Source organism: Bacillus rossius, chromosome 1 (assembly GCF_032445375.1).
Source record: "Bacillus rossius redtenbacheri isolate Brsri chromosome 1, Brsri_v3, whole genome shotgun sequence".
NCBI lineage: Eukaryota > Metazoa > Arthropoda > Insecta > Phasmatodea > Bacillidae > Bacillus > Bacillus rossius.
The window spans coordinates 136,681,344-136,703,043 of NC_086330.1; the positions used below are offsets into that span (position 1 = coordinate 136,681,344).

The 21,700-nt window shown below is 39.0% G+C and overlaps 1 protein-coding gene across 1 annotated transcript in view; it reads right to left on the reverse strand.

The window, feature by feature from the left end:
- LOC134546192 (uncharacterized) overlaps window positions 1–17,199 on the reverse strand; it is a 91,816-nt gene extending 74,617 nt beyond the window's left edge. The window contains exons 1-5 of the mRNA XM_063388785.1: window positions 16,284–17,199; window positions 16,034–16,184; window positions 15,292–15,460; window positions 12,893–13,081; window positions 696–940 (exon numbers count right to left, since the gene is read on the reverse strand). Coding sequence (XP_063244855.1) covers window positions 696–940; window positions 12,893–13,081; window positions 15,292–15,460; window positions 16,034–16,184; window positions 16,284–16,403 — 874 coding nt within the window. The 5' untranslated portion in view covers window positions 16,404–17,199. The remainder of the gene's footprint in view (window positions 1–695; window positions 941–12,892; window positions 13,082–15,291; window positions 15,461–16,033; window positions 16,185–16,283) is intronic.
- Window positions 17,200–21,700: the final 4,501 nt, after the last annotated feature.

Consider the following 21,700-nt stretch of genomic DNA (forward strand, 5'->3'; position numbering starts at 1 on the left):
GTGCCATAGGATGGTGGTACTGTGACTTGTTTGTGGTCGGATTATGGTAAAGTGGGATGCTGTTAAGTCTTATTAAACAAATAAACATACTATTGGGATATAATGCAGCTTTTTTATGACTTGAAACTGTATGAAATGTAACCTAAAACCAATTTATAAGAACCAGAACAAAACTGAGAACAGGGAAAAAAAGTATAACAAGACACATCACTAGTTAGTTAGCAATCCTTCCAATGTTTTAAAATGAAGCCCCACAGATATTTTTAATGATAAAATCTGAAATACTTATTTTATTTTATTATTAAATACATAATTAATATGCAATCATTAGAAAATGAAATGTGAAACATGTAGTTATTTAATTTACATACATAGAACTTAGCAGCAAGTTTTGATATTAAAGATCATATTAGACAAATAAAATATTGCAAATTTAAAATATTTTTTTAATGTGTTACAATTATTCTTTAATTTCCACTTTCATTGTTAAGACTAGCCAAAAATATCACACCAATCACTGACCAGCACCTATTGAGGTGAATAACAAGGAAAGTACAACTTCAGAAGTCGCACTTGGTACTTTCCAACAAGATGTTTTAGCTTTATGGTTAGGTTATAATATTAATCAGAAAATCACCAACAGAATAATATTTTGTAATTTGAAAAAAAGTTACACTTAATTGATAACTTGATACCTGAGAATCCAATGATGACACTTTGTGAAAACTTGTGCTTCTCTACCATATCATTCTGAATGGTGGGGAACGTGGATGCCCCTCCAAAGGCAAACAATATGGTGCCGAAAGACAAGAAGAAACTATCGAAACCATGAGCTTTATGCAGCACAGGATCTGTTGAGTTCATTCCATCCATGACTATCTGGGAAAAGATGAGTACGCAGGCCACAGCAGTCGCCAGGAGTGCCCCGATGGCAACCACCCTGTGAACACAATAGCGCTCCCTGAAGACCAGATGCATTACATCCTGTCCAGTGTTAACATTATTATAACAAAAACAGAAACTGATAACATAAAATTGGTAGTGCCAAGGCTTAAGACCCATCCCATTTTTTAATTTAATCAGCATGAACTTCACTAGTATTCCTTTTTTTTTAACCTAGTTACTTAATATTATATAAAAATACTAGCGACCTGCCCCGGCTTCGCACGGGTGCAATGCTGATACTAAATATACTAAATAATGTCTTTATATACACAGTTTACTGCTTTTTTGTCATTAGACGCGCTATTTATAGGCACGCACCGCCGCCCCCCCCCGGCCGGTACCGCCGCAACCGCTAGGTCCCTGCATTTTATATCTGTAATATCTTCGAAAATATTCATTTAAATTACATGCTGTAAAGGGCCATGTATTTAAGGTACTTAATTGGATAAGGATTAATGCTGTATTGCTTAAAATCGCTTCGTAAATAAGCCATTATTTCTTGTAAAAAGTAACGGATAAAAAATAGTTATTGTGGGTTGTCCCTAAGAGATAGACATATACCATTGCGGTCTTTTTTGTAGACCTTTTAAGGTGTACAATACTGTAGTACATTATTTTGATCTATCTCGTAGGGATCAGCTAGCGTTTGCAATGTAAGCGCAAAAAAAAATGTGTTTATTTACGATTACGACATCACATTAGAAACCTCTAAAATTATCAGTGTTTCTCTACTATATTATGCATGTATTATACATATAAACCTTCCTCTTGAATCATTCTATCTATTTAAAAAAAAAACTGCATCAAAATCCGTTGCATAGTTTTAAAGATCTAAGCATTCATAGGGACAGACAGACAGCGGGAAGCAACTTAGTTTTATACTATGTAGTGATTTAATCAGCCTCTAAGCTTAAACATTTTATATTAAAATGCACTTAATATAAAACAGGAGAATTTTGTTGAAGAGTACACTAAAATTTTGAGCTTTATATCTCTGATTTAATAAACAGAACAATTTTTATTTTTAACTACTCAAGAATCTATACCTAAGCAGAGCATTTATATGTAACAGAAAATAAAACCTGAGGTTGGACTGACTTTCTTTCCTCAACAAAACTTAGTGTTGCAAATATTTTCTGAGCATGTATGATCAAGCTCAATTTTACAGTTGCACTTTTAATAGGTTTTCCATTTTATCAAAATTTAAATAGTGTTGCATTTACATTGTTTTTTTGTTTTCTACACCTGTTTTTGTTATGGCTGATGGTGAAAATGATGAGAAATATATTTGATTATGCCTGGCTGTGAATACTCAAGTGATAAAACCTGCAAAAGATAGTATTTCTGAGCCGCTTGGCTTAAGTTCACAACTTCAGAAAAAACCCATGTATTTTTAAATTGCTCTAGATATCTGAAGGGAGGTCATTTTACAAAAATAATTTAAGAATATGCTGAGGGCAGATGATAAGTTCTGTTTCCATGTTTTGTTTTTAAACAGTATTTTTAGAAGAGAAAAAATGGATGAAACTTGTGTTTTCTAAATTATTTTTATTCATGAAATGCCTGATAGAAATTTTTGAAAGCACTCATTATACCTTTATCTTAATTTATCCATCCTATGTTATTGTTACCAACCAAACCTCATAGTTTTCCTATACACAATGAGAAGACTGCGCGCTAGTCCACAGCCATAGGCGTGCCTACAGGGGGGGCCAGGTGGGCCATGGCCCCCCCTAATGTAATCACTCAGATCGGCATTTTCTCTAATGCGTTCGTTAATATGCGTATATTCCTGGCACTGTGACACTCAAACTTTGTTTCAGTGTTGCAGCAAGCTAATTAACAATATTGTTAAACATCTTATTGTTCTGGAAATACAGCCGCCTTAGTTTATTTAAAACATGAGGTCCCATAGAATGGTCAAGCAAAAAAAATATTTTAAGAGGTTTGTTAAAGTTCTGTCTGAATTGCTGTGTTTGCATTCACTAAAAAGAAATTCATTTCAAGGTAGATCTGGACCAAGCTATTGGAAATTCGAGGGGGGAAAATGTGTAAGTAACCTTTAAACATTGTCTATAAAAAAAAAACATATTTTAAAGATTGTTAAAATTATACGGATATAAATATTAACTAGTAAACATATCTCGTTGATACTGCACAAAAATATAAACAAGTCAATGAGTGAATGTATTTAGGCTATTTAACATTCTAAATTCAGCTTCTGATTTAAAAATTTAGCAGGGCCCCCCCTAATGGAAATTTCTGGGCACACCTATGTCCACAGCTTGGCCTTAAGAGACGAATCCATGATAGAAGCACCTGCAAGCATCGCAATTATCATCCCACCTCACTTACACAGATACAATAGAACCTCATTTTTACATATTTCACCAGGAAAAAAAAATGTAAAAACCGGGAAAATGCAAAATGAGGGAAATGTTAAAATTTTTTTTATCATCTCACTATATGGGAAACAATAAGAAAATATATACCACACTAAATAATATGTCAGAAACGGTTACGTTTTTATATATTAACTAGAACTTCACTATAATTAAAATTATAAATATATCCAATATCGCCGTTCTTCATTATTGCCGAAAGTTAAACATGAAATTTGCTGTTCTTGTGTAAGAGATGAGAATGTTGAAACATCTTGATATAGCCACTTGGTGCTGAAATTTTGTAACACAATTGATTTTTGAACTTTGTATTTAATTACGTGTTAAAGTTTTATTAATTTCAGATTTTTTGAGAAATAATACTATAAAACGATAGCTACCACCATCAATATAATTGTTTACGTTGAGGAATAGAAGTTAAATCATGGTTGCTACAGAAATATAATCTTAGAATTCCCTGACTTTTCCCTGTTTTCCAGAAATTTAAGAGAAAAATTCCCTGACTTTCTTTTGAAGTACATACCATAAATATTAACATGCATATGATTAAATGTAATATGAAAATTTCAACATGAGGTAAAATAAGTTATTTTTGTGTTATTTTGACGGCAGAATAGCGAATGTGTTTTTTTATTTAGACATGGCTGGTGAGAGCTCTTCGACCCATATTGCTGAGTTGAATACTTTCGTAGCACAAAGTGCAGTACCAGGGTGTCCAGCAAATATCTGGTTTCAAATTCCAGTACATTTCCAGTACATTTCCCACATTCCCTAAAGTATTCAAGTACAGGCTTGCCTATCCTTCTAAACTTTATAAGTTAAATAAAAATACTTCTTGTAAATGCATTGTCTTAAAAAATTTTTAATTGCCAAAAATCTTATGGTTAGAAAAAATTACTAACCTTAAATAATGGCACATAAGCTTTAATAAATATTTCAGGTAATAAATATCTACTTACAAAAACAAATTAATTGTTGACCAATAAAAAAATATGACCATGTACACCTAACTCAAGTGCTTTCAGAAAAGAAGTGTAGCCTAGGCCTACTACTAAAGTTTAGGTTGTTAGTATGTTAAATAAAATACAGTTTAAGAATATGTAGAAGCAATTATGTATCTTAATTATGTTTTATTATCTGTTTTCAGTAAGTCAAAATGTACTCAATGACATACTTCTGAACATAATTGTGCAAGTATGTCCGCAGTTAAAAAAACTTCCTACTATGTACCATTATATATAGCGTATAGTTTGTAACGCCCCTCGTGCCTCAAAATTAAATTATTTTAATTTAATTAAAAAGAGCCTTGGAAACTAGCTGGGTAAGTTTAATAAGAAAAATAAAGTTATTGACCAGAGGTGGCACGAGGTGGAGAACAAGATAATTTGGAACTCCCTGACACAAGCAACTTGGGAGCTGGTGGATCGTTTAAGGGAAGAAGGTAAATCATAAATAAATTAACACTACACAAGTAGCTTGGTCTATAGGTTCCCTGTTTTATTTAAAAACGTAAATAATGAATTCTGTTTTCCATTTGATTTGGCATTTATAAGTTTCCCAATTAATGATATTAATTATATACTTAAGTTTTTCGAGAACGGGCCGGCCCGATATTAGTATAACAACACATACTCAACTTTAACAACAAACAATTACATAAACAAAAATTTATAAGTATCACACCAAAATTTGATTCATCCAATTATTACATCGATGATTAGTTTTATTCATTCTACATATTCTTGAGGAAAGCACTGTTCGCTGGTATGCTATTCATTTGATTAATGTAGTTCGTAGCTAGAAAGTGGGGGGGGGGGGGGATGTTGATTTTACATTACCACCCGGGTCTTCAAAAGATAACGTCGGGTCGCGGAAACATCTCTTCTAATGTGACCCGCAGTGGAGGTGCAGGACCACGAGCTGGGAGCAATTTGTCTCTCCAGCACTTCGACCCTGTCTGAAAACCAAGCCAAATTCAAAACGAATTAGACCTGCTTCCAGACAGTCATACACCATCGGCGCAAAATGCCAACAAACGGGAATGTGGGGGAAAAGGCCGGATTACTCACCAAACAGGGTGTAGAGTTCGGAGCTCACTAGGTGTCTCGCGCCGACATCAGGATGCCGCGGACCGAGAAGACGCGGATGCGCGAACGAAGTCGAAAATTTAGAAAAAAAAATACTAAAACTTAAAAATTAGAGACATGACTTGAACTAATTACTACTACTGACCGACTACTGAACAAATGGGATCACATCCCTTAGACCAACTGACTACATCTCTTCTGCACCCGAATTCGCAATTCCCCGCGAAAAACCTCCTAGCGCAGAGGACGTCGAGAAGACGTGGTCAGTAGCCGCGATCAGAGGACTGAGTGCCCGCAGTTGGACAAAGCTCCTAATTAAATCGGGCGGCGAGGCCCCGGGTTAAAGGAGGGGGTAGGTTCGGTTCTAGGCCGAAAATTTCCGAAGGTGCCAGAGTGGTTGTACGCACGACTTCAGTAGTTCGCGCCAAAGGGCGACTGCTGCGGTCTCTACCGGCAGGACCGGAAGCAATAAACAATCGACTTCTACAGGTCGGGAGGAAGAAGCATAGGGCCATAAGGCGTAGCGGCGCTGCGCTCTGGCGGCGTAAAGGGGAACTAACGGAGGCGGTGAACTGACTCGCCGCCAGGTGTCACGAGCGTAGTCTCAGCTCGCTGGCCACCATGGGTGAAGTTCCTTTTTTCTGCCGCTAGGTTTCGTGGAGGTCTCTTTAGGTCTCTTGGCTAAGTTCATGTCAGGTACCTGCTCCTGGATTTCTCAGAACTAAGGGGGAAGGGTAGGGGAAACAAAAGGCGCAACGAAGCTGGGAACAAACGTCCATGGGATACGCGTTCGTGACCAGACTTACTACTCTCAGCAGCTCTCTGAGAAGTAGCAGCTCGCAGCCCAGAAGCTGTTCTATGCAGTTTTGGTCATGCAGGGAATTAAAATTACAAACTCGGGATGTGACTGCAGGCGAGAGAAATTTCAACCGGGCTGACCATGTCCACATTAGACAGCAAAATATCAGATTGGCCCCCCTGGGAAGGGGCTTCGGTCCACTGGCACAAAGTTTAAATCCGTGACGTACACCGGCCTAACAAAAAGTAAATCACCCCCATTAACAACCAGATAAATTAAAAAAATAAGAAACCCCAAAAAATTTTAAAATTATAGAAAAAATTAAAAAAGGTGACGAAATGCCTAATTTCCGGCACATACTCCCCCGCTTGAATGCGGAGCATATAGGATAAAATAACTGCAACAATGATATTCTTTGGTTGGGCGAGTAACCAGGTTCGCCTGTATCCTACTACTTACAAAAAATTATGTTGATCAAATCGAAGGTGTATTATAATTGTCTAAATCACCCTTAACGGTGAATTATGTAATTAGGATAGTTGATCTCAGATGTTGGGAATGATGTCACGTGACAAAACTCTAAACATGGGCGCTGTGAGGCGGGCCGAAAACACTGGGCCGGAACCGGAACTTGGTCCGTCGGGTGCCAGTTATGAAAGGTAGGGATTTGTGTACCCCTGAAAATAGTCTTTCCATAAGAAGCCGAAGGCATTGGGACTCAGCCCTGCACAGTCAGGCGATGGAGAAGACAGTCAAATTTGCTGCTTGCCCGAAGGCGAAACAGAGCCTCAGTCCCAGAGTGACACAGGACCTATGGGTGGATTTCCCTTGGCGTAATTTTAAATTATTGGGGATGAAAACCCCAAAAGATCAACGATTCGGTCCACTGGCACAAAGTTTAAATCCGTGACGTACACTGGCCTAACAAAAAGTAAATCACCCCCATTAACAACCAACCAGATAAATTAAAAAAATAAGAAACCCCAAAAAATTTTAATTATAGAAAAAATTAAAAAAGGTGACGAAATGCCTAATTTCCGGCACAAGTTAAATCAACAGTATATCATTATATATATACTTATTGTAAAGTACATTTAATTTCACATTGAAACACAGCAATTTCATAAACATTTTTCCTCAGATGTAAACATGGCCATGTACACTGTAATTTTTCTAATCTTAAAACATTGATATTAAAATATAAAGAACTAAAATACAATCTCATGATTTCATAATCCTAATCTATATTTAATTCTACATTGAATAACACCAATAATTGTAAGTAATAAAGAAAAGACATTTTTCAAGCGAACCTCTAAACTTCAAAATTACTGCAAAATATATTAAGTGGTAGATTACTATTATTGACAATCAGCCTGTTTAGTAAATTAAAGCATTCAGTTACTATATTTTATTACAACTTTGCACACAAGGAAGTACCTTAAATCACAAATGTTGCACTAAATAATATACAACACAAAAATTAAGAATTCATGAAATTCCTTACCTCACCAAGTTGACTAATGCAAAATTCGACAAGATAGGCCTACTCTTTTTCCTTCAGAATTGTCTGTATAAAACTGATGATGCAGCAGTTCTGTCCAAAGTTTAATATTAAATATGCAGACAAGAAAATAATATTTTAAAAATACACACACTTGATTAAAAAATATTTTTAAAGACTAAAATTACTTTTGTAGCTTATTTATTTGCTCTTCAATTTTTTGTATTTCCACCTGAGTGTCGGTTACTAACTTTCTTCTCTTTGATTCCAATTCTTGAATTTCTCTTGCCACCTTCACTTTTTTTTCTTGACGCTCAATCTTTGAATTTTCTTCTTTCCGTTTTCTTTCAAGAGCTTGTTTGTACCTCATATGGGCTTGTCTGTAAGAGTTTATCATTGCTTTTGTAACTTCTACTCTCTCTACACCACCAGCTACAGAAACAGCATCAAAAACACAACGCTGGGCGATGAGTGATTCCTCATCCATATTTTCAATGAGGCATTCAGTATTCACCGAGAAACCTCTTTCAAGGTGTGAGTTTCCATGTGAAAGTATTAACAGTTGCTGCACAAAAGATTTCAATTTTTCCCACTTTGAACCTCTAAGAAGCATCATCCAGAAAGAATCTAAACGGGTATCTGACTTATTGTAATATTTCATCTCTGTTTTGATGAGTACATCATTACAAAATTCTTTGTAGTCTCTGGCAATATCATCTGCTGTATTAATTCCTGCTATCAAATTGCCTTCAACTTCAGTTAAAATTTCCAAAGCTGAAGAAAGATAGCAGTCACCATTTCCAGCAGCTATAACAGCAGGATTCAAACACTGCAAAGATTTTGTGAGTGGAAATTTAAGTGGCGACCGAAACATAATTTTTGCCACAAGAAGCTGAAAGCAAGTTCTGCAATCTTTGCGAAAAAGTAAGAGCTCTTTCTGGTTGGCTCCATCACATTTCCTAAGAGCCTGTCGTGTAGCAAATCCTAAATCTACTTCTTCATATCTAATAAGATTTTCTTTTTTCATTACATCTATATCCTTGAGCTGACAACTTTCAATAATGTCCCTCTTCACAAACTTGAACATAATGTTTTTCATCAAACAAACAATTGCCTCATAGAGGAAAGGTGCTACTGGGGCATCTGTTTGAAAGTCCCTCAAAAATGGTTCCATTTCTGTGGCCAGAGACTGGAAAAGTGTTAGCTTGGCTAGAAGCAACTTGTCTTTTACTGAAGCAGCAATTATTTGGAAGCTATGACACTTTGGTTCTTTCTTACTTCCTGCAACACATGTGACATACTTGCGAATTCCAGGTAAAATTGAAATTGCTCTAGCTGCTACATTAGCATTTTCCAGCCACCTAATGCCACAGAATTTCAATGGAAAATTTATTTCGCCACAAACCTCTACAAAATCTGCACGGCGAGCTGGAACATCTTTAGAAAGATAGTATAGAGCACGCAGAAATTCAATTATATTCCAAACAGTTCCTTTGATGCCAGCTTTGAAACTGTAGTGCATAACATGAAGGCCACATGAACCCATATCAAGAATTTTAGGATCTTCTCTGCCTGGTCTTAATTCTTTAGCCATGTCCCTTTGCAACTTTAAATTTACGTTGGGGCCATCCATTGACAACTGCAAGATACAATTTAGATCTAAACCTTCCAAGGCAGCCTTCAAGCCATTCAACAAGTCAGATGCTGCAGTGTGTTCTAAAAACACTGAATTCAAATATCTAGTGGTGACATGATTCTTGGAAGTGTCCCAATAGCGAAGAGATACATCCATCTGTTGTTTCTGGGCTACTTTATTCAGAGACTCGTCAAAACCCACCACAAAAAAATTAACATTTTTTACGTCATGCATTAATTCTTCATGGGAATAATATCCAAGCCCATACACTATTGCATAAGAAGTTTTCGACTTCTGCAATTGCATACCCTTAGCAATTTCGCTATCTGGGAACATAAGTGTAAACAAACTCACACTTTTTGCAGCACTTCTCAGTGAAGCATGCGATACTAGTTTGCAAACACCACAGAATTTCCGCTTTTGTACAGCTGTCCTTTGCTAGAAAATCTTTCATACTAACACTACTCACCTGTTGCTGCACATCTGAGTTTACATCTAATGCATTTAAATCTTGGATGCAAATATTCTTTGTAGAGTGAGACGTTTGAGGAGTGGAAGCACTGGAACACATTTCCTCACTTTGTGACTTATTAGCTAGAGTTGAAAATGAACGAATTGACACAGTTTTCAATTTGTCATTCAATGCCCTCTTATGTTCCATGCCTTTACTATGGCTTACTACAGCTTGCCTGCCCATACTATCGACTTTAAAAACGACACGACACAATGTACAGCGTGCAAGGTATATATCTGTAGGGCATGGCGAAACCCAGCTGAATTCTTCAGTCCATCTGTGTTTGAACTTAGTCTTTTCCCTTCCTGCGCAACCCATCTTACAAAAAGTGCAAAATTATTATTTTAACGTACTTGTTACTCCTCGCCGAGTTTTGCAGCATAGTTATTTTTAGACGTCTATGCACACACAGGTCACATATATTATAAACTGACACTACAACTGAACGAATTTACGCTAACATTTCATGCCATGGCCTCTCCATAACCTCTTTTAAGTATCATCACAATAATTCACTAGGCCTTCAACAAAACGGTACGTATTCGACAGTATAAGATACAAACGGTAAACAAATTCACGGACAACATTTAATTTAACGCAAAATGCCTACTGCAAACATCACTTTTCACAGTTAAGAAATGTAAAATTCAAACAAAACAAATATGGCGAACGAGTGAAAGTTCATTTCACAGAGTCAAGAACAATGCCTATGCAGGGCAGCCAACAGCACTTAACAGAACATCTCAATGTTTTACCCATGTTAGCTCCTGCCAGCACAAGCGCCATTTTCTGATTAGATTGGCTTGTTTGGAATTACACCACTTTTGCACATGCACGAAATGTATTTTATTTTTCGCGCTAGCCAAATTGTCTGGCTGGCACTACTTTTGTCTCTCTATTCTATAACATTTGTATAGGGGCTGGCACTCGTGCGCTGTATACTTCTTGCTCGCGCTGCACTGCAGCAATAGAACAGTCACGGGAAAGAAGTGATCATAGCACTGCTGCATTGTTTTTTTTGCCCTATATAGCGTCTATGCACGGTAGCCCATGGGCATAAGCGATCGTGCATTGCCATACACCAGTTTCCCGTTTTCCACGTAAATATTCCGTACATTCCCGCACAATCCCGAGCATTTACACAAACAAGTACATTTCCAGTACTTCCCGGAATTTCCCGATTGCTGGACACCCTGAGTACGCAGAATTTATGTTTTTAGCAGAGGGTTTGATATGCTGAAACTGTGGCTCCTTGAGCCTATTCTCCTTAAAAGTAGTTTTCTTCGACATTTCTAAGCTAAAAAAATGTACATAGCCTATTAATATTTTCAGGTTAGGTTAAAACATTATTGTTTATGAATTCTTAAAAAAATATAACTACACAAATACAAAAACTATTACAAATTCACACCTAGCAATATAACGGGCCTACTTAGAGAATTACAATAGCAGCATTACAACATGCAATACTCTTACAATTTTACAATGTTAACTAACGATTCTGGGGAAAAACATGTTCAGTTATGCATATTTTTTTATACACAATGTAAGTGTCACGCAACAGAACTCACGGATTATAACGGTTGAAAAAAAAGTAATTAAAAAAAATAGGTAGAAAAAATACAAAACATAACCGCACACAAAAGCCACATGTTTTCGTATCAGCTTGATAGTTTTCAAAATGAGAATTGGTATTGCCTCTTATCAAAATGCACTTTATTTTCTTATGATCGCATCAAAAACTAACTTCACCTGAAACAACGCCTTTAAATTCACGTAATAAGCTTTGTACTCATCTTATTCCACGTGAAAATAGCCTTAAAAAGATAAACAACGCCATGCCCGTTCAGTAGTTCACTGCATGGAACGGAACATAATACTAAGTCTCAAGGGCAAATTAAAAAGGAGCAAAACACGAACAAATGAAGGCCTGGGTTCGCTAGTGAACTAACTAGTGCCTGGATTGGCCAGAAGTTATGGTGGGTGGTTGTAACAGCCTATTGCAACGGGCAATGGTAGACCAAGTAAAAAAAAAAAGTTGCAGTTGCTGTGTGCCGTAAGCAGCAGTCTTTTAGCGGAGTCGTTCGGTAGCGGTAGGAGCGCATCAAAACAAAGCTTTGTTTGAATTATACGAAACTTTAAAATTTCCACAATTCGTAGAATTTTCCCTGACATTTCCCGGAATTCCCTGACCATTTTAATTTCCCTGACATTTCCCGGTTTTCTAGTCCTGTAGCAACCATGTAAATTGCCATTGCATTGTTTGGATATTCATTGCAGCCATTTGACTTTTCAGAATGTTTCTAATGTGTTAAAATGAACATCGCCGAATATGCACGAAGACACCATATTTATAGGAAACTCGTACATTGCTTAAAACGTATTTTAATAATGGAACAGTAATCCGCTCTTTTGTGTATTTAAAATGCCAGTTTTCACCTTTATTTTCATGCATAATACATTTAAGATTAAAGGGGAACGCTAAGAAAAGTACTTATTAATTTTCATGTTTATGTCACCATATGTTTGGTTCATGGCCGTATGGTGTACAATAGCATGTGGCACAAAAAAAAAAGTAAGTTGTTTACAATGGCGAACGAAGCTGTGGTGACCATACACTCATGCAGTAACGCTTAATAATTAAACTTCATGCTATTCATTTTGAGAATTTATTGTTTTCTCTAAATTTTCCGATGGTTTGCCACGAAATACAGCACTAATTCTACGTAAAAAGTGGGAAATGCTTTTGCACAAGGCGGGAAAAGAATGCATTATTAGTATAGGGAAATTGACAGTGCATGTAAAAAAATACGTTAATCGCAGGAATTTGCATATCGCGGGTACGTAAAAATGAGGTTCTACTGTATACCCCTTACTAGATGGGCTCCTTAATGCTTATCAACCAGAAACCAACAAGTGAAGTCCGATCAGATACTGGAAGGAAACCAACTTCTCCTAGCGGGGCACAATGGTATGCAGCCCCGTCAAATGACCTGTGCACATACATGAAGTCCTTGGGCGACCCCAGCCACATGGGCGGGCAGAGCAGCAGGCAGATGATGAGGAACCACAGACAGTAGCCGATGGATGGTGCCATGCCCTGTGCCAGCTCCTTAGCAATCTGCGATGCAATCAGCAGGTACACGGTCCCTGCCCCAAACAGTGTTAGCTGGATGCAGCAGGACACCGACTTGCTGGGGGACACAACGGCACAACAACACACTATCAATTTGCAAAACAATCTGCCGAATACAGAGTAACATCAGTGCAAATACTTCATTTTAAATTAAGTCTCACTGTTAGGCATATATTTTTATGATAAAAGTTCCATATCATGAATTGAATTTTATCCGTTGTTCCTGATGGCACAATCCTTATTACATTGATCATGTGGTACATGATGCTTGCCATTTTAATTTAGTACATTGAAAGATGGTGGACATAACAAAAACTTCTGATATAACAATGAACTGTGATTGTTAGTTGAATAAAAAAAAATTCCACAAGACCTGGTATATAATTAGTTTGCATCATGATAGTCAAGTTTTTGTTTGGCCAGAATCTTTTTACGCATTAAATTAAAACAGCATGCATCATGAACCACTGTCTCAATATATCCAGGATCAAGGGAACAACCATCAGGATCAAGGGAACAACCATCAGGAACAAGGGATAAACTTGGATATGTGACATGGAACAATTATCCTTCTCTCCCCACAGATAGTGTAATGTGATTTCTTTGTTCTATCACACTATCCCCATGTGCAAATTTGTACCATAAACACTTAACAGCAACGTACCTAACTCAATCAAACATTTATGTTGTCACATGTCTGTGCCACAATCAAAAGCCAGACATCAGTTTACTGCCGTAACGCCCTGCATGCGCATGGGACCTTGCTGACGCCTGGAGGCCAGCAACTCGCTGTACGCTTAGCTGCTAGCCACCCCTCTAGACCTTGGAAGGAGGTGTGGGCCAAGCAGAGCCTAAAGTGCACTGACCTCCGCTGAAGCCCTTCATCCCCCCCTCCGGCCAGGGGAGCATAAAGGTCGCACCCAAGCACCAACCAACCAGATGTCTTTGGGTTGCAAGCCCTACTAAGCCTCCTGAGGTCACGCTGCCAATGCCCTGATGCCTTGCAGCACCTTCAGATGCCAAAACTGCAAGTATCAAGAACTAGGGCAGTTTGGGCATTAGAGGATGCACTTCCAAAGCCAGCCAGGGGGCAGATGGCGTATTAAAATTTGTAATAAAACTCTCAGCATTAGCTTCATGCCTACCTCTGTTCAATAAAAAAATTAACTTGCTCTCTCCTGACTTTCAGCTGCCTCTCTAATGCCTATGCCCTTTGTTGCCGCCCGCCGACCACGAGGGAAGGGACAAGGAACATGGCTTGAATGGTATCATGACCTGAGTCAACCATCCCACCCTGCCTTGTTCCTGCCAGGTGGGTTAGTAGCTGCAGTATCCTGCAAAAGTGGTCTGCCAGGTAAACAGCCCACTACAGATCCGTCGCCCATAATTACCACAACCCCAACGTTTGGGTAGGACTGAAAGTACCCCGAAAATAAGATAAGCCAGGAAAACAGTCACACCTGAGGGAGGGTCAATCAGTCAGAAACAAACACCACAGTACATCGCAGCATCATGAGCCTGGTCGGCCAGGCATTGACAGCCACCAGATATCTGTCAACAACCTCTTTTTCTTGCCAATCCCACCTGGCCTTAAACACTACCGTAATGGAGAGGAGCGGGGATGAGTGAAGCGGCAGGAAGTCCTATTGGAGCCTGGCTGACCAAGGTGGGAAACCCTGCCACATAGCTTGCGGCACGCTACCGCCACTCGGTACACCGCGGCATGGCCCGCCCCCGACCGAGTGCACAAGCTGCGCCCACACCGATTATCAGAGAAGATTTGCCAGTCACTCACCACCCTGCGCATAAAAGAATGCCACCTGCCTGACTCTTCTACCCTCAGGTGGAACAGGAGGGTGACAATGTATTTCAATTTCTCAAAGCTGCTCAATCTGCAGTTACACTGACTCTGAACAAGACCAACTCTTAAACATGTTACATACAATCTAAACATGTGGATAAAGTAGATTAAAATGATATCCCTTATGCATAATTCTCTGACTGTTTCTTTGAAAATAATCAATCATCAATTTATTACAAAAAATAATGATTTGATGGCAGTCTTAGCTCTATACCTCTGGTCAGACATTTTATACGAACTGTCTTCCTCTATAACATCAAAGCGAATGTTGAGAAAATGTGGTGACACCAAAATATGTCTAATCTCCCATACTTCACTTAGTAAAATGACCACTACCCATCACAACCAACATAGAATGGAGGATATAAATCGTTATCCAATGAATGCAGTGTGCAGTGTGAGGTTACCTGATCCATGTGCCATACGCCCTGTACGCGATCATGGTGTACGGGTTGCGTACAGGAGCCCTGTGCTCCGGGTAGCGCTCCTCCAGGATGGCCCAGCAGGCGCCCAGCCGGGTGCCCCCATAGCCGGCGTTCACACAGAACACCACGCAGAGCACCAGCCCGATCCAGCCTGCAATGCCAGTGTATGCCACATCACAACTGCTGAAGGCATTCTGTAAGTCAATGAAACAAGCATATATTTGTTTAACCATATCAATCCCCTGAGCAGAGTTCTCCAAAACGCTTGCTAGCTGTGCTTCACGTGAGCAGCCCCTTCAAACCCAAGCTACCTTAATGAAGCCAATTTCTCTTGTCCATTACCCCCACCCCATGCGTATGCACTAATCTTCCCAGTATCTTACCTACTCCAGACAAGAGACATACATGTCTATGGCTTCCTGGATCCTCATTTGACTTTCCTTTCTTCTGCACGGGTCTCTTTCCTTTCCTGTGGGATTTTCCTTCTCAAGTGATCTACTAAATAGTAACCACATATAATTTACCATGACCTCGCTTATCTTTCGTGTTTTTTCCTTTCACTGGCTTCCTAACTTCTTCCTTCTCTACCCTCAGCTGTTATCCAGTTTTCTGCTTCTTAAATTTCCCCTTGTCCTTCTCAATGCTTCCATTTCTCAAATACCAAAAAATACTCTTTTGCCAACTCTCCTAATTCCCTACCTTACCTTATTGCACAGAAGCCTACCTGAATCAACAACCGCTCTTGGCAGAGCGAGAATTCCACTCCCTGCCATTTCTCCAGCAATGAATATCGCAGTAGAAATGACATTCAGCCCTTTAGATTTAGTTTCTGCTGCTGTTAACGGGACACCACTGCTATCAAGTCGAACAGGTTCCTGCACAAGTAACACGGTTTTAAAACATACTCGCACCATAACGCGGAAAACACTTTACAATTTAAAATTCTTAAAAACATTTTCCTTATTACTACCCACCTTGAGTCCATGGCGTTGGTTCGTAACGTTTGACTGGTGAGGATCTCCAGACACTCTGGTCCAGATTGGGTCTCTTGAACCTGTTGATTGGTATCTTAACGTGGTGGTATCACCGCTCATTTTGAAAGTTAAATGCAACTAACATTATAATAAAATTACCTAAACACTAACAGCAACACTGAAAACAAAAACTATATATTTGTATTCAACTTGCTACACACCAAAATTTAAATTGTACTAAATTAAATGCTAGGAAGCTGAATGAAAAACACTTATGCTAGAAAAAACAACAATTATAAGACAAATAATCAAACATCTAAAAAATATACAGTAATACTTAAATTAAATAACTATATTCCCATTTTTATCCCGATAATGTTTCTACAACCCATTTCAAAACTAAAAATCAAAACATCAAAACCACAAAGTCCTAAGATTTATGTAATAAGGTATGTAAAACAAGGTAAAACAATATTTGGTAAAACTCTTTATATATAAAAGAACTATATATAATTTTTTAATATTGCTGAATATAAAAATAATATCAACAACGTGCCCTAAAATAAAATTAAGAGTAAAATATGTATGTTTAGCCCTTCCTTCCTAATCTCTAAAGTTTTCTTCTGAAAACTATACCAAAAATTAACTTAAAAGAAGTACAGATTTAATTTTTAAAAAAAACAGTTTTTTTTTGGTACTAAATCAAACTATTTTGAACCACAATCGATTGATTATAATTGGTCACCATGTCATCGTTGCGCAATCGTGGGAAATATTTGAAGATTTGCTTAATCCTATCTAAAGCCCGTATTCCACGATGGAAGGTTCCGTACATGCTCCTCTAAAAGCTTCCAACGAAACTGCTAGCCAAGCCTCCAGGGCAGCAGGTATGGATGTTTCAGTGGAAGAAACTATTACACGTAGAATCGAGGACGACTGTGCCTGGTGTAGGCCTAGCTTTACAAAGAACGATGTTTGTTTATTAATAAAAGTATAATTTGGAAATTCGTCGTCCAAGTTTTTTACTGTTTATTAAAGGTATTGTGTGTGTAGACAAAGTTTTAGATTCGAACAGAAACAACGTAAGAATGTATTTTTTTAAAATTATAAATATGTATGTTTTTGTTTTTTATAATCGCGTATTTTCACGTTTTATGTTCTTATCTTAAAATATATATTATAATAAAGCTGCTCTAATGAGAGTTAATTGTTTCTTGGTTAACAAAAGCTGTTAATTATCAAATATTTTTAATTGTTTATATTCGATTTATTTTTATTTACGCGACGTCATACTGTACGCGTACGAAATACGACTGATTCGATGCTGTTACATAACATAGCATGTGCCATGTCATGCGGTATCAGAAGTAACAGGTAACGATACGAAAGTAACGAGTACTAATTGTTATAGTAACGAATACATACGGATACACATTTTTTCGTTACTTTTACACCTCTACTAGGGGCACACTACTTCATTCTGATTGGCTAAAATTTTCACATTTTATGAAACCTTCAATGGAAATTCAAACGCGACCGATTACAAAAACTTCCATGGAAACGGCCAGCGCTCCGATATTTCTTCCACAGAACCTTCCATGCCAGCTGCCATGGAAGACCTTCCAAGGAAACTTCCATCGTGGAATACAGGCTTAAGGGTGGTCAAGTAATAAACATTAGAGTATCACCTGAAGATAAAGGTTGATATTCATAGTTATGTCTTGAACAATTACATTGTTAACAAATTCTTATATGCTTTCTTATTTTTATATTTAGGGTTCAAGTAAACCCAAACAAGACAATCCTGATGAAGACAATCTTATGATAGTCCCTTATTTCATATTTCTGGAAGAGCATTCTCCTGTATAATAGTCGTTGCTTGAGAACACCATCAAATAAGCACATTTCATAGTCGTTGAGACCTTATTTAAGAACATGAATAAGACTGTCTTTGCCAGACCACTGCAGAGATGTCTTAATCTATTGCTTGTTCAGATTGCAGTGTTGAAAATGGCTGATTCTCATTAACCTCGTATTCTTAAAGTTATATAAATTCTGTGTGAAGTGCTGAATCAATTTGATGTGTTTTTTAAATGAGTTTAGTGTTTGTTTGTGACAGGTGGTTACATTTTCAAGAGCTGAAAAGACAAGTTTACTAACATAAAGATTAGGTACAGAAAATTACAATAGATGTGGGAGATTATTAGTTTAATGATGGTTGATAATGTACATATAACCATCAGAAAAATTAAATCTACATTCGTGATGTCCAGATTCCATTTTAAAAAATTTAAAAACTATGACTACACCATGATAATACATTATCTCAATCATAAACATTTTCAGAGTTTCAGTAGTGTAATGGATAGAAATTTAGATTTTAGACAAAAAAGTAAAGGTTAAACTGTAGCTGTGGTTCAATCTCGTCACTGACAATACTTTCTTTTAGTTACAGGTTGTCGCGGCCTCGTCTCTGATGAAGATATGGAGACGGGGTGGATGTCGCTCAGTAGTCGTGGTGTTTGCCCGGTGCCAGCTCTTGGATAGAGCAGCCTCACACTCTAAGGCGGGAGTGGACCGTTCGGCCCAGTGCAGCTGACCGAGAACATGCTGACAAGGAAGGTGCTCGCGGTCTCGCAAGGAGTCGCTAGCGGAAAGGTTGGAAGCAGGAGAGAGGGATGCCCGCGGTCTCACGAGGAGTCGCTAGCAGAAGGGTTGGAAGTAGGAGAGAGGGATGCCCGCGGTCTCACGAAGAGTCGCTAGCAGAAAGGTTGGAAGTAGGAGAGAGGGATGCTCGCAGTCTCTCGAAGAGTCGCTAGCAGAGGATTGCCTGTGGTCTCACAAAGAGTCACTAGAGGATGGGAACAAGAGAGAGGGAAAATGAGAGAGAAGGAAGGGAAGCCTGCAGTCTCACTAGGAGTCGCTAGCAGAGGAGGAGAGAGAGAAAGGTAAGCCAATAATACCACTATTTACTGTGTTGGTATTTATTCTCCCAGATTGGCTGGGAGAGAGGAGAGCTGTCTGGGCCACCGCCGATTCATCATATTGCCATCCAGGGCAGTAAGCGTGGGCGAGGCCAGAAACCGAAGTTTCTACAACTCGCTAAGTGCATAGTAAATCAGGTGCACACCACACTGGTGAATAATCATTTGAATCGACGGTGGGGGTGCGTGTCTTGTGGGATAAGTTTGGCACACGGGCCTTTGTGTGCGCTGGTAGGTTGTGTAATGCTATAAAAGTTACGTGTACCTAATTCGGCGGGGGAGTGAAGCTCCCCACCAGTTATATCGGCTAACTGGCATGATGTAATGTCGTGTTGGTGTGCATTAGAGTCTTGTCTGTGTGGTGAATTTTCAAGTGACCTAGTTAAACTCGGGTGTCGCGTTTAGTGTAAAGCTGTGCGAGCCGCTCCTACGAACCCCTGAGAACACATAACATGCCAGGGTAAATAGCCCATTAGTGCATGTATCAGGTAGTTCAGGCCGACACTCGCGCAGGCATATAATCGTGTGGTCGTGTTGGTGAAACGGTAAAAAGGAATTACATGGATTAGTAAACCTCTGGCCGCCTTAGGGACCGAACGATTGCGTTCCAACATAGCTCGGTCAATGTTAGGCTAATCCAGTATAGCTGTAGCTAGCCCCCTGGCTGTTGTCTGCTAGAACCTGTAAAATAGAAAGTGGAGTTAGTGGATTGTATTCCCAATGAAGGTCGTCCTATTTTTTTATTTGGGTGGAGAAATGCCCTTGTCCAAACATTTTTTTAATTTAATTTTTTTAAATTTATTTAATTCTAGACTTAAAACTACTGTACATGCCCCCAGAGCCCTGCCCTGACAGGCATGCATGCCTCTCGGCCCGGATCCCCAGCGAGGGCTGGGGCAGCTCCCTCTACCAGTTCACCTGCATGATTCTGCCTTGACAAGGTGCTACGACGTGTGTGAGGTTGGTCGTGCGTGTTGTAGTGGTGTGGCTGTAAAAGTTTACGTACCCCGGGTAAGGGAAAGATATTTATTAGGTGATGATAAATTTACGGAACTAGCTTTGTTAATTCAAAATCCCATGCCTTTCCGAAACGCGGCCGGCACTGGAGGTGAAGCCTGCCAGGCGGGTCGCGCCCTTAAGACATCGGGAGTCAGCCCTAACAGCACAGGCAGTGAGTCTCCCGTGAGCCAAAACCTGCACCTGCGTGGTTCGGACCATTTTGAATTAGCTAGGAGAGAGATTTGCAGAGAATTTAATAAAATTAATTGGCTATAATTAAGTTGTGAGGTAGGAGTGTATTTTATTATTATTATTATGATTCTAAATCCCATGCCTCTCCGAAACGCAGCCGGCACTGAAGGTGAAGCCTGCCAGGCGGGTCGCGCCCTTCAGGCATCGGGAGTCAGCCCTAACAGCACAGGCAGAAAACCCGAGGGGGCTAACCATACACCTGCGTGCTTCGGACCATTTTGAATTGTATTGTCTGTGTAAACTTTAAACTTTAAACTGTAGGATCCGCGCGGTGTAAACCCGCCCGGAGCTGGAGTGTGACTGCCCTGGGGACAGATGGAAAAATTGTTCTGTTTGGCGACCCTCGGTGGCCCGGCCAATCAGTGCGCTCCTAGGCCCGTGATTGGTCGGTCCCCCGCCGGCCTCTGCACGAGGTGTTCGGAAAGCAATTTTATGTAATTTGAAAGTTATTGAAGACTTTTTAATACCTGAAACGATGTCGCTTTCGTTTTTAATATTTATTGTTTTAATTAAGTCGAAGTTTTTTATGTTTACATTGCTCGGACGGGTCGTAGATCGCTATTGAGTTTATCAGTGCGTTTTCGTGCTGTGGTAAATCTTGGCACATTTTATTATTATGTTTTGATATTATTTCATGGATGTACGGAATTTTAAGTGTGTTGTGATTAGTTTCGTTGCTCGTATATCTAGTGCAATCTAATATGGCCCTTAGGAAATTATTCTGCTTTACTTGTAGCCGATTTATATGGTGATTTGCAGCATCGCCCCAGACCTCGCATCCGTATAGCAACTGCGGGCGTACAATTTGAGTGTATAGTTGGAGCTTTTTCCTGCGTGGTAAATTAGGCGCTTTTAACATTGGGTACAGGCTTCTTAAGGACCCTGTTGCAATGTTTGTTGCTTGAGCGATGTGTTTTCCCCATAGTAATGTTCTGTCTAGCGTGAGTCCTAGATATTATGCCTGTGTAACATTAGGAATAGGTTGTTGAAAAATTTCTAGTTCCCTGTCTGGTCTGCCTCTACGTTTTGAAATTACAAGCGTGGTTGATTTTGCTGCATTTATTTTTATTCGCCGCCGAGTGTAAAATTGCTTAAGTGCTGTCAGCTGCCGTTGGACGCATACCATGGCAAATTTTAAGTTTCCAGATTATTTAATTATGGTTGTATCGTCAGCATACATCT